The 14,471-nt window shown below is 44.8% G+C and overlaps 1 protein-coding gene across 1 annotated transcript in view; it reads left to right on the top strand.

The window, feature by feature from the left end:
• The window catches only part of NPLOC4 (NPL4 homolog, ubiquitin recognition factor), a 46,228-nt gene that overhangs the window by 14,763 nt on the left and 16,994 nt on the right, over positions 1–14,471 (top strand). The window contains exons 3-9 of the mRNA XM_056549729.1: positions 3,979–4,091; positions 7,483–7,665; positions 9,134–9,182; positions 9,264–9,358; positions 9,757–9,880; positions 11,727–11,906; positions 12,315–12,401. Of these exons, the coding sequence (XP_056405704.1) occupies positions 3,979–4,091; positions 7,483–7,665; positions 9,134–9,182; positions 9,264–9,358; positions 9,757–9,880; positions 11,727–11,906; positions 12,315–12,401 (831 nt within the window). The remainder of the gene's footprint in view (positions 1–3,978; positions 4,092–7,482; positions 7,666–9,133; positions 9,183–9,263; positions 9,359–9,756; positions 9,881–11,726; positions 11,907–12,314; positions 12,402–14,471) is intronic.

Consider the following 14,471-nt stretch of genomic DNA (forward strand, 5'->3'; position numbering starts at 1 on the left):
CTGCAATCCCCCCCCCTCCCCCCCATTGCTTTTCTTTTTCTTAAGGCTCTATTCACATTACGTTTCTACTCTTCTTTTGATTTATAGGCCGGATGATTGTCAGATGTAGTAGAGACCCATGTGAATAGACCACTTTTTCCCAACCAGGGTGCCTCCAGCTGTTGCATAACTACAACACCCAGCATGCCCGGACAGCCTTTGGCTGTCCGGGCATGCTGGGAGTTGTAGTTTTGCAACAGCTGGAGGCACCCTGGTTGGGACACACTATAATAGACCCTAAGTGAATGTTAAAGAGTACCTCTCATGACCTTGTTAAGTTTTATAATCCTCCCAGTTCACTTCCGCCTGTCTTTATTTTTCATATTGTTCTGTATTTTTCTGCTCAGTCTCAGTCAGATTCACAGACTGGGAAGGGGCGTTCCCCAGCAGGCGTGACATCATCTGAAGCCATACAGGGGAGAACTTCCTCCCTCACTCTGCTACACACAGCCCAGAGCAGATCAGTGGGAGATGAGTTATGATTGGCTAAGGCTGCACACACACCCCTCAGCACTCCAGACTGCATTTCCTGATTTTGGACTTCTGCCAGGCCAGCAGGAGTCCAAAGTCTGTGCAAGAAATAGGGGGGGGGGGGGGGGGTTGAGAGAATGTGCTCTGGACAAGTAGGGAGACACCTAGTGGCAGATTTTTTAAAAACACAAATGAAACATAGAAAACTTTATTTATTTTTTAAACAACATACATTAGAAAGAGTTTTAAGGAGTGCAATAGCAAAAATTAGTTTTAATGACAGTGCCCATTTAATCAATAGAATACAATTAAATCAAAATAATATTATATTGGAGCTCAAAAGTCTATAGATATTGGGGTGATCATTTATTTAATATGTATAAAATAACATACATAACTGGGTGGTTTACAGGGCCCTTGTGAAACCACCCCTTAAAATAGCCACAAATAAAATCACATGAATATTGCACTGTGTAGGTATTAAATATAGCCAATACATAGAATGCCACCAATTATAGCCACTAGTTAGTAAGGAGAATGGGTAGATAAAAATGGGAATTATGTAGAGCGCTTCTGCCGGCAAGGAACGGTCTCAAGACGCCACAGTTGCACAGGACAATTTATTGAGATTTTTTTCTGACAACACGTTTCGGCGCTCACATGCGCCTTCATCAAGTCCACAAACATATAAATTAGATGAATCCTGAGGTGCTTCCTGTGCGTGAGTGGCACATCTAATTTATGTTTGTGGACCTGATGAAGGCGCATGTGAGCGCCGAAACGCGTTGTCCGAAAAATCCCAATTAAAGGGTACCTCTCTTCAAATAAACTTTTGATATATTTTAGATTAATGAATGTTGAATAACTTTCCAATAGCATGTTAATGAAAAATATGCTTCTTTCTATTGTATTTTTCCCGATCAGTCCTGTCAGCAAGCATTTCTGACTCGTGCTGGAGTCCTAAACACTCAGAGCTGCCAGCCTGCTTTGTTCACAGCCAAACAGGCTGTGAACAAAGCAGGCAGGCAGCTCTGAGTGTTCTCCTTTGTGAACAAAGCAGACTGGCAGCTCGTAGTGCATAGGACTCCAGCATGAGTCTGAAATGCTTGCTGCCAGGACTGGTAGGGAGACCCCTAGTGGTCATTTCTTCAAAGTGGAAAATTAAATAGAAAGAAGCATGTTTTTTAATAACATGCAATTGTAAAGTTATTCTGCATACATTAATCTATAATATATCAAAAGTTTTTTTGATGAGAGGTACCCTTTAACTGTCCTGTGCAACCATGGCGTCTTGAGTCTGTTCCTTGCCAGCAGAAGCGCTCTACATAACTCCCCATTTTTATCTACCCATTCTCCTTCCATTAATCCGTACTCCAGAGGATACGGATAGGGGAGATAGAGCTGCACACTGCATCCTCCGACCTCCACCCATAACCCTCATTAGTGTTAGACTAGCACTGTTGCATCAATCCAGCAGGTCGGTACGACACTTTAGGTGAGGTGGTGGGTCCCCCCTTTCCTACCCTACTTCTTGTTTATGACAATACCACACGAAAGAGCGCCCCGTTTTTTCTTTTATTTTTCCCTTTTCCTACCAGCCACTAGTTAGTGGAATTAGATACAGTAGTCTATGAGAGCTGAGCTGGTCTGATACGGAATGACCTGAGTAACTTTTATGATTCCACAATGAAGTACATAACTCCAGATAATTGTATTATATCAAAGTAAATGTCTATAACAGTTCCAGGCTCGCACATTCCGGCACAGATAATTATTCAAACAGACACTTTCTGTTTGGATAATTATCTGTGCCAGAATGTGCGATATAAGGATAAGACATATATAGAGATATATATATATATGACACTCATTGCACCTTAGAGGAGATATCCAGTGCTGAAAAACTTATCCCCTATCCTAAGGATAGGGGATAAGTTTCAGATCACGGGGGGGGGGGGGTCCGACCGCTGGGGCCCCACAAGATCTCCTGTATGGGGCCCCAGCAGCCAGTGGGAAGGGGGCGTGTTGACCACCGCACAAAGCAATGGCCGACATGCCCCTTCTATACAACTCTATGGCAGAGCCGAAGTGCTGACTTCAGCAATCGCCGGCTCTGCCATAACGATGTATTGATGGGGCATGTTGGCCGCCGCTTCGTGCGGTGGTCGACACCCGCTATCTGGCCAGCGAGCCGGGGCCCCAGCGGTCGGACCTCCCCACGATCTGAAACTTATCCCCTATCCTTAGGATAGGGGATACGTTTTTCAGCACTGGACTACCCCTTTAATTCCAAGCCTGGAACTGTTAGACATTTACTTGGATATAATGCAATTATCTGGAGTTGTGCACTTGATTGTGGAATCATAAAAGTTACTCAGGTCATTCCGTATCACACCAGCTCAGCTATCATAGACTATTGCATCTAATTCCACTAACTAGTGGCTATAATTGGTGGTATTCTACGTATTGGCTATATTTAATACCTACACAGTGCAATATTCATGTGATTTTATTTGTGGCTATTTTAAGAGGTGGTGAGCCATCCATTTATGTATGTTATTTTATACATATTAAATTATTATCCCAATATCTATAGACTTTTGAGCTCCAACCTATTATTCTTTTACTTTCCTTTAATTTTTACACTGTGGGTATAGGTGTTGGGTTGCTCATATGAATTGAGCCGTATCCGCTTTATTACTATTTTATTTAGATTTTTTTCTACAATTAAATCAATGTATATCAATAGGAAAGTCCTTTTGGCATATTCCAGGGAGCAATACAATGGTATACATGCTTTTATCTGTATGGAATAGCACACTCGACTATGCTTTTAACTACAGAAACATCCTGCAAAAAAAATGGTATGGGCCAGTCTGGGACAACGCAAACCTAGACAGGCAGTTTTTGGAATTTCGCCAGATTTATCCCAGTGTATCAGGCTGATTGAGTAATCTGGTGCATTTAAAGGGGTACTCCGCTGCTCACGTTTGGAACAAACTGTTACAAATGCTGGAGCCGGCGCCGGGAGCTTGGGACATTTTAGTCCCGCCCCCTCAATGCAAGTCTATGGGAGGGGGCGTGGCTGCTGCCACGCCCCCTCCCATAGACTTGCATTGAGGGGGTGAGGCGTGATGTCATGAGGGGGTGGGGCTATGACATCACAAGCTCCCGGCTCCAGTGTTCGGAACAGTTTGTCCTGAACCCTGAGCAGCGGAGTACCCCTTTAAATACAGCTAGACAAAATGGCTGCCCTCATAATAATGTACAAAAATTTAATAAAAAGCAAAAATACAATTAGAAGATAGAAACTGATTAGACAGAAGTGCATATTTCAGTCAAAAAAAAAATCTTATGTTGCTCAGCAATAAGTCACGTGTAGCTCTAGCCTCATCTTTCCTATGATTGATCAGTAAGGTGCACAGCGCCCTTCAAACCTCCTCTCTCTCTCTTCACGTCTTCCCACAGGTAGCGAAAGAGTTTGGCTTTAGAAACAACGGATTCTCTGTCTATCTGAACAGGAATAGGACGGGAGAAATATCTGCAACCCAAAACAAGTCTCTAAATTTACTCAAAATCAAGTGAGTCCTTTGTGTTGGCGCCATGGACCATAACAATGACCATCTACCTTCCCTTACGTAACTGCGTCACCCCAGCTCAGGAGTGATTCTTTTTTTTATATGACTGTTTATTTATTTTAAAAAATAAATAAAAATAACATTCACATTTTCACATAAATGCACAATAATAGGGAAAATGAGAAAAGAAATAACAACACTACATTAAAAAGCACAACAATAATCCTGATACATGTCTCAGCCTATTTTGGAAATAGTTGTACTAGAAGGAATTGTAAGTTATGTGTCCGTAACTAGTCTTAATAAAGTTAGACCAATTCAATTATTAGCGTAATGAACTATGGCGGAAGAAAGCCCCTTAATAATTACATGTAATTCATAACAAACTGGTAAACCAGGGACTAGAAATGTCCTTCTATATGGAAGTAGGTTGTATAATGCCGTGATCTCAGGTGGATGTCTGCGATGATCGCCGGGCCCCACGCATCTGGTCCTCAGGTAAAGGCCTCCATCTTCTCCCCCCCGCGTTCTGCCCGACATCCAGGGGTGGGCAGAACTGGGGGTTTACATGGCAACCCCCTGTCCTGTGCTGCCATTGGTCAGAACTTTGTTCTGACTAATGGCAGGGGATAGGATTTAGATTGCAGCACTGCGACCTCACTCCTAGCCCTCAGGATGATCGGGGCTGTAACTGACAGCTCCGATCATCCCTATTTTCCGGGTGATCGGGGCACCAGAGACCCGATCAGCCCGGAATTGGAGAAAATCGTATGTCTGAATTGACATGCGATTTTCTCCGATCGCCGACATGGGGGGGGTCTCAGGACCCCCTCGGCGATGTGCCGGAATGCCTGCTGAATGATTTCAGCAGGCATCCCGATCCGGTCCTCAACCGGCTAGCGGCGGGGACCGGAATTCCCACGGGCGTATCCATACGCCCTCAGTCCTTAAGGACTTTAAAACGGGGGCGTATGGATACGCCCGCCGTCCTTAACAGGTTAAAGGGGTACTCTGCTGCTCAGCGTTTGGAACAAACTGTTCCAGGCTATATCCTAAAATATAATTCTAGGGTACTTGTACATGTACAGGCCCTGCTGCATATTTTGTGTCCATTATTTTCAATGGGTAACAAAATCCGCTGCAGAAAATATGCTGCAGATCCTATACGTGGAATGTACCCCTAAAGAGAGAAGTTAGTAGTTTTCTGCACGTGTAGAGGACATGCTGCAACTTGTAGTTCCTTTGAGTCACAGTTAGTACTATAGGATATCGTATATATATTTTTCTCTAGTTGCAGGCAGTCGGCTTTTATATACCGTGATACAATGTCACAACGTTATAGGCTATAGCCCCCACACTGCATAGAATCCTGCCGAAAGCAACGACAGCGACTCCAACGCACGTGCACTATTAGCGTCCCGCACTACTAGCGTTCCACACTGGACATTAGATTCAAGTTGCTTTTTTCTAATTTGAGCGCAAAATTGATCGCTGGCTATAGCAGGACACATGTAGGCACCTTCCCATGTCAGGGAACTTAGAATCTTCTAGGCTTCTCGCCATCACTGGTCTGAAGACGTGAAATCACTGGCTACATCAGAGACATTCTGTTCTACCGGTAGTCAGTCCCTAGAGAAGTGTTTTACAACCAGTGTGCCTCCAGCTGTTGCAAAACTACAACTCCCAGCATGCCCGGACAGCCTTTGGCTGTCCGGGCATGCTGGGAGTTGTAGTTTTGCAACAGCTGGAGGCACACTGGTTGGAGAACACTGCCCTAGAGGGAACCACCTTAAGGGTACGTTCACACGCGCAGATTTTTAAGCGGGTTTTCCGCTGCGTATTTGAAAGTGGGCGGGCTCTTCTTGGCTGTCCGCAGCAGATTTTCCGTGGCGGAATTTACACTGCGAAAAATCTGCCACAGTCCCTACTGACTTCAATCGGGCTTGCGGCGGTTTTCCGCAGTGTACATTCCGCCACGGAAAATCGGCTGCGGACAGCCGAGAAGAGCACGCCCACTTTCAAATACGCAGCGGAAAACCAGCTAAAAAATTTGCGCGTGTGAACGTACCCTAATATAGTATATATGGGTGGGGGTCTATCCAGCTGTGCTTTAAAGGGTTACTCCTGTGGAAAACTTATTTTTAAATTTTTTTTTTATTTTTTTAAATCAACCGGTGCCAGAAAGTTAGACAGATTTGTAAATGACTTCTATTAAAAAAATCTTAATCCTTCCAGTACTTATTAGCTGCTGAATACTACAGAGGAAATTATTTTCTTTTTGGAGCACAGAGCTCTCTGCTGAATCACGAGCACAGTGCTCTCTGCTGACATCTCTGTCCATTTTAAGAACAGTCCAGAGTAGGAGAAAATCCCCATAAAAAACATGCTGCTCTGGACAGTTCCTAAAATGGACAGAGATGTCAGCAGAGAGCACTGTGCTCGTGATGTCAGCAGACTGTTCCAAAGAGAAAAGAATTTCCTCTGTAGTATTCAGCAGCTAATAAGTACTGAAAGGATTAAGATTTTTACAAATCTGTTTAACTTTCTGGCACCAGTTGATAAAAAAAAAAAAAATTCCACCGGAGTACCCCTTTAACAGGTACAAGAAATTGAACATATTTAAAAAATATATAAATAAATATATATTTAGACTATGTTTTACATGTAGTTTTTGGTCAGTGTGATAGCCAAAACCAAAAGTTAGTTTAAAGGGGTACTCCGGCGCTTAGACATCTTATCCCCTCTCCAAAGGATAGGGGATAAGATGCCAGATCGCGTGGGTCCCGCCGCTGGGGACCCATGTGATCTTGCACGCCACACCCTGTTAAAATCAGTCCGGGTCTGTTTACTGTCGATCACGGGGCCGGAGCATTGTGACGTCACACCCCCGCCCCCCGTGTGACGTCACGCTCCACCCCCTCAATGCAAGCCTATTGGAGGGGGCGTGACAGCTGTCAGGCCCCTCTCATAGACTTGCATTGATGGGGCGGGGTATGACATTACACGGGGGCGGAGTCGTGACGTCACCATCTTCCATTCCCGTGGTCGGGATACAGAACCTCCAGTGCTGCCGGAAGCAGATACTGGTGGGTGCTGCATGCTATATTGCGGGGGTCCCCAGCGGCGGGACCCCTGCGATCAGACATCCAAAGGATAGGGGATAAGATATCTAGGGGTGGAGTACCCCTTTAAAACACAGAAAAAGATGCAAAACTTGGGCTGGTGGTGAAGGGGTTAAGACAATACATTGAAGCGTCTAACTTGTTGCACGTCTATTCTTCACAGACTGAATGTAATGGGCAACAGAGAAGCCGCTCCCGGCCGTCACCTGACGCTGCCTGATAAATAATGAATGGCCGTAGCTGATGGCTGTTTTGTTTGCTTCCCCTTGTAGACATGGAGACATGCTGTTCCTTTTTCCATCCAGCTCTGCTGGCCCTTCATCGGAGGTGATGGACACTTCTGGCTTAGCGCAATCCTCCAGGCCGTCAAGTACGCCCCTAGTGGTGGAAGATGACATCGACCAATTTCTCTACAAGCAAGATGGAAAGATCTATAGAAACAGAGACGCTCAGCTGTAGGTGTCATTGTTCTGGTATATAGATCCTACTGGTCTTGATCTAATATGTATGTGTCCTGCTAGGGGAGTCTAGAATGTTTTTTAGTTTTTTGCCAAAAAAATGCATAGAAATTACTTAGTGGTTTATGTGCAATTTTTCACCGGATTATAGAAGTGCTGTACTATTAGAATTTTTGACATGGACTAAAGATTTTTTTCTTTCGCCTATATAAAGTGATGGCATAATGCCAGGATATGGAGGTCTGACTGCTAGGACCCCCACCAATCTTTAGAATGAGTCAAAGTAATTCCTCAAAGTCATTTAAAGGGGTACTCCGCTGCTCAGAGTTTGGAACAAACTGTTCCGAACGCTGGAGCCGTGACACCATAGCCCCACCCCCTCATGCTGTCATGCCCCGCCTCCTCAATGCAAGTCTATGGGAGGGGGCTTGACGGCCTAGTGGCAGGGAAGACACTAGGGGGTGCTGTTGTGCAGAAGTAAAAAATAAAATAAATATATAATATTTGTGTGTGTGTATGTATATATATATATATATATATATATATATATATATATATAGTGTGTATGTATGTGTATGTGTGTATATATATATATATATATATATATATATACACACATTCCACTAATATACAATACAGTACAATATGTCTCGAAAAGACAATCTCTGAGTCACTTTGCCAGGTGAAAGCAGTTCAAAGTTATTACCACTTAGAGACACATGTCAGATTTGAAAAAAAAAAAACGAACTGGGTCATAAAAGCCAAAACTAGCTGGGTGATGAAGGGTTTAAAATAAGAATAGGGCTATGTTTAGCATGCTGTCTGAGCTTCTTCAGGACCGCTGAGGAAGAGCCTGCTCAAAAAAAGGAAACGTTTCATAAAGGGGTTGTCCAGTAAAAGATAACCTATCCCCCTATGCCAGGGTGCCTCCAGCTGTTGCAAAACTACAACTCCCAACATGCCCGGACAGCCGTAGGCTGTTCCGGCAGGCTGGGAGTTGTAGTTTTGCAACAGCTGGAGGCACCCTGGTTGGGAAACACTGCCCTATGCTCAAAATAAGTGATAAGTGTCTGATCAGGAAGGGCTCCACCTACATGTGCTCAATTTATTTCCATGGGAGCAATGGAGATTCCGGGGTCTCTTCGGCGCTCCCGTACAGGATGAATGAAGTGTGTCTCTTCCCAGCCCCAGCAATCAAATATCTCTTATAGCAGTGGTCTACAACCTGCGGACCTCCAGATGTTGCAAAACTACAACTCCCAGCATGCCCGGACAGCCGTTGGCTGTCCGGGCATGCTGGAAGTTGTACTTTTGCAACATCTGGAGGTCCACAGGTTGAAGACCACTGTCCTATAGGTTCTCTCTCACTGTACAATCCCATTATTCTGAACTCTTTTACAAACATATGCATGGTTTTTCTTGCGCACGCCCTGCTACAATTGATTTTGCTACCTTTTTCCTGCAGATGTCGCCACGGTCCACTTGGTAAATGTGTGCACTGTGTCCCATTAGAGGTGAGGATCGTGACATAGAAATACTTGCGGAGGAAGTGTGTGCGCATTATCCCATTTAGTTAACACTGTGTTTTCCCGCAGCCTTTCGATGAGGATTATCTCAACCATCTGGAACCCCCAGTGAAACACATGTCCTTCCATGCCTATATCCGCAAGCTGACAGGAGGTGCAGACAAGTGAGTAGCTGCAGTCCAAATATCTCAGGCACTGTTGGGAAAGGAGAGCAGACCTGAATTTAAAGGCACACTGAATGAAAGTATACATTATTCCAGGAAAAATCAACTGGCTCCAGAAAGTTAAACAGATTTGTAAATTACTTCTATTAAAAAATCTTAATCCTTCCATTAATTATCACCTGCTGAAGTTGAGTTGTTCTTTTCTGTCTGGCAACAGTGCTCTCTGCTGACATCTCTGCTTGTCTCGGGAACTGCACAGAGTAGAAGAGGTTTGCAATGGAGATTTGCTTCTACTCTGGACAGTTCCCGAGACAGGTGTCATCAGAGAGTGTCTCGCAGTTTGGTCATACGGTCACATGATGTCATGGCCATTGACGTTAATATTTTTCTATTTCCAGGGGAAAATTTGTGGCCTTGGAGAATATCAGCTGTAAGATAAAATCTGGCTGTGAGGGTCACCCACCATGGCCAGAAGGAATCTGTACCAAATGCCAGCCCAGCGCTATTACACTCAGCCGACAGGTAAAATTCATGCCAGGTATAACCCCATAATGCCATCCCTGCTTCCCTGATGCTACAGCTGTCATCTTCTTCTTGTGGTGATCTGATGACTTTTTTTTTTTTTTTTTTGTGTAGATGGGGAGATATAAGGATAAAGGTTTACTCCAGACAAAACTTTTGTTAATCCTAATAGTACTTTAGCTTACCTCCCTGGTGCTTCCAGTATCGGTCACCCGTCCTCCGGCCCCAGTCTTCTTCCTGGTTTTGGATCCGACACGTAACACCGCGCTCAGCTATTTGCCAGCTGCAGTGATTTCCCGACTCGGCCGGTCATAGGCTGAGAGCCAGTTTGATGCAACTGAACCGATCACCGGAAAGAAGCCCATGCCCATTGCATGACGCTGCCGCTTAGCTTAGTGCAGTGTGACCTGTCTGGCCCCAAAACCAGGAAGAAGACTGGGGCCGGAGGATGGGAGACCGATATTAGTAATATCAAGGGAGTAGCGGAAGGTAAGTTAAAGGGGTACTCTTATAGTTACATAGTTAACCCTGTTTTAAAGCTGTTAATTGCTCCTGCTGTGACCAGTTCCTGAGGTAGACTGTTCCATAAATTCACAGTCCTCACGGTAAAGAAGTCCACTCTGGTGGAAAACTTTTTTATTTTTTATTTATTTATTTTTTTAAATCAACTGGTGCCAGAAAGTTAAACAGATTTGTAAATCACTTCTATTAAAAAATCTTAATCCTTCCAGTACCTATTAACTGCTGAATTCTACAGAGCAAATTCTTTTCGTTTTGGAACACAGAGCTCTCTGCTGACATCTCGGTCCATTTTAGGAACTGTCCAGAGCAGCCTATGTTTGCTACTCCATTGGAAAACATTATTTTTTTTTTAAATAACTGGTGCCAGAAAGTTAAACAGATTTGTAAATTACTTATATTGAAAAAATCTTAATCCTTCCAGTACTTATCAGCTGCTATATCACCCACAGGAAGTTCTTCTCTTTTTGGTAGGAGCAAATCCCCTTAGCAAACATATCCTGCTCCGGACAGTTCCTGGCATGGACAGAGGTGTCAGCAGAGAGCACTGTGATCAGACAGAAAATAAATAGAAAAGAAAAGAACTACCTGTGGATCATGCAGCAGCTCATAAGTACTGGAAAGATTAAGATCTTTTAATAGAAGTAATATACAAATCTGTTTAACTTTCTTGCACCAGTTGATTTAAAACATTTTTTTTTCCAGTGGAGTACCCCTTTAAAGGAAAACTCTAGTGGTGTATAACTTAAACCCCATCCGAAGGATAGGGAATAAGTTATAGATTGTGGGATGTCTGACTGATGTCAACCCCCCCGGCGATCTCCTGTACAGGGCCCGGACAGTCGCATGAAGGGAGCGTTTCGTCACTGCATGATGTTGGCCGCCGCGTCATGCTGAGGATGGACACGCCCCCTTCCTGCACACTGCCGGGGCCCCGTACAGGAGATCACGGGGCCCCAGCGGTCGGACCCCATGCGATCTATAACTTTTATATACCACTACAGTTTTTTCCTTTAACTCCTGAGCCCACTCAGTATCTCTTCCTACGAACTTCCAACATAAGTGTATGTCATAATACAGTAAGGGGTTAAAGGATCAGTAACAAGCAATGTATAGGAGAACTGAACAAAACACTTGCGGGTTCCCAGTTTCGATGGTTAACTGGCATGAACAGCAGATGTTATAAGCTGCAGTAACAGATGGGATTGTGATAATTGACGGTGGTTTTCATATGCTAGTTTCCTGTTGATTATGGAAATATTTATACAGTCTGTTCCTTATGTTCCCTTTTTTCTTACATATAAATTCCTGTTTTGTTTCCCGACAGAAATACAGACATGTGGACAACATTATGTTTGAAAATCACACAATCGCTGACCGCTTTCTGGACTTCTGGCGCAAAACTGGAAACCAGCGCATAGGCTACTTGTATGGCCGTTACACTGAACACAAGGACATCCCGTTAGCCATTCGGGCCGAGGTGGCCGCCATCTATGAACCGCCACAGGTAAGTGGTGACTTATGATAGGATTAGAACGACTGCTCCTCTTTAGGTACTGATGATGTCTGCCAGCTTGGTTTGGTGATAGACGCCACACAGTTGCGTTTGCAGCCCCTAGGACAGTGTTTTCCAACCAGAGAGCCTCCAGCTGTTGCAAAACTCTCACCCAATTGCTGTCCGGGCCATGCTGGAAGTTGTAGTTTTGCAACAGCTGGGGGCACCCAGCTTGGAAAATGCTGTCCTAAGAGTTTAACCTGCGACCTTATGGTGCCTCTCTGTCCAGGAGGGGCCTTAAAAAGCTAAAATTGTGCATTTGAGACACTGTTTAGCAGAAGCTGACAGTCCCATTAATAAATCCTGTAAATATCACAGTATAGTGTGTGCCATGTATTCTCACTTGCTTTCCCTGTTTAGATCGGGACACAGAACAGCCTGGAGCTGCTCGACGATCCAAAAGCCAAAGTGGTGGATGAGATTGCAGCCAAGCTTGGATTAACCAAGGCAAGGGAAAAAAAACACTCAATTCAAAAGTATTTTACCCTCTGCACCTGGGGGTGGGGATACTAATATATTTGTATGCTGTTGTGTTCATGTATTGAGTAAATGAAAGTGAAAGCATACCACTGCTAACCCTCGTATAAGAGAATAAGACTGCAGGAGATAAAAGCAGAACTTATCATGAACTCTATACATATATATATATATATATATATATATATATATATATATATGAACAAAGAAGTCGTCCAGCTCCCAAGATGCAATTAAAAGTAGTATTCTTTATTGATCCATCAGATAGGATTCACACACAGAGGTAGAAGCGTCTGACGCGTTTCTCACGGAACGTGCTTAATCGTAGACTGATATATATATATATATATATATATATATATATATATATACACGAAATCCAAGAAACACAGCACCAGTCAGGTCACGGATCTTTAAAAAGCTGGGTTGTCTTTATTATCTCAAAATCAGAGCAACGTTTCTGCAGTAGTAGCCTTTATCACTCATGAGCTATATATATATATATATATATATATATATATATATATATATGTGTGTGTGTGTATAAATTTACATTTTAGACCCTCGACTTCAAGGAAAGAATAAAGATATTTAGTAATTCGTCAGAAAATGCTCAGAGGTGGCTCATTGCGCTTGTTCAGCCGGCTGGAAATGGAATCTGCACCCGGAATATCTCCATCCAGAGATTCCGCTGTGTGAACAAGTCCTTACTGTCTCCAACTCTTTTTGTCTCAATGCTGTGTATGTGAACTGAGCTCAGGAAATACCCAATAAGGCTACATTCGCGCTAAGTTTGCAGCCTACGGCTGGCGGATCCGGCTGGGAAATTTCAAAACCGGGAGCTCCCGTATCCCAGGCGGACCGGCACCGAAGCCCATTCACTTTTAATGAGCCGACCGGAGTCAGATAGTTACTCCGGTCGGCTCATTTTTGCCCTGCATCCGGTTTTGTGATTGGACCTAAAACCGTAGGTTTGAAGTCCGGTCACAATACTGGAAACGGGGCAAAAATGAGCCGACCGGAGTCACTGTCTGAATCTGGCCTGCTCATTAAATTGATTGAGATGCTGCGAGAGTCTAAAGGCTGCAAACGTAGTGTGAATGCAAATAACCACACTAAAGAAACAGGTACCCGCACTCACCGCTAGGCTGCTGTAGCTAGATTCCTTCGGCTTGCCCGGACGATCCGGTGTCAGACCTGTAGCAGGGCGTTCAGAGGCGAGGTGACTGCCGGCGAAGTTTTGCGCTGATTGCGCTTCTTCCGGCCTCAACGGAAGTTTCGAGCTGATTGCGCGGACGATCCGGTGTCAGACCTGTAGCAGGGCGTTCAGAAGCGAGATGACTGTCGTCGAAGTTTCGCGCTGATTGCGCACTAAAGAAACGGGTACCCGCACTCACCGCTAGGCTGCTGTAGCTAGATTCCTTCGGCTTGCCCGGACGATCCGGTGTCAGACCTGTAGCAGGGCGTTCAGAGGCGAGGTGACTGCTGGCGAAGTTTTGCGCTGATTGCGCTTCTTCCGGCCTCAACAGAAGTTTCGAGCTGATTGCGCGGACGATCCGGTGTCAGACCTGTAGCAGGGCGTTCAGAAGCGAGATGACTGTCGTCGAAGTTTTGCGCTCATTGCGCACTAAAGAAACAGGTACCCGCACTCACCGCTAGGCTGCTGTAGCTAGACTCCTTCGGCTTGCACGGACGATCTGGTCTCAGACCTGTAGCAGGGCGTTCAGAAGCGAGGCGACTGCCAGCGAAGTTTCGCGCTGATTGCGCTTCTTCCGGCCTCATTGAGGCCGGAAGAAGCGCAATCAGCACGAAACTTCGCCGACAGTCATCTCGCTTCTGAACGCCCTGCTACAGGTGTGACACCGGATTGTCCGCCCAATCAGCTCGAAACTTCCTTTGAGGCCGGAAGAAGCTCAATCAGCGCGAAACTTCACTGGCAGTCGCCTCGCTTCTGAACGCCCTGCTACAGGTCTGACACCAGATCGTTCGGGCAAGCCGAAGGAATCTAGCTACAGCAGCCTAGCGGTGAGTGCGGGTACC

This window comes from Hyla sarda, chromosome 13, assembly GCF_029499605.1.
Source record: "Hyla sarda isolate aHylSar1 chromosome 13, aHylSar1.hap1, whole genome shotgun sequence".
NCBI lineage: Eukaryota > Metazoa > Chordata > Amphibia > Anura > Hylidae > Hyla > Hyla sarda.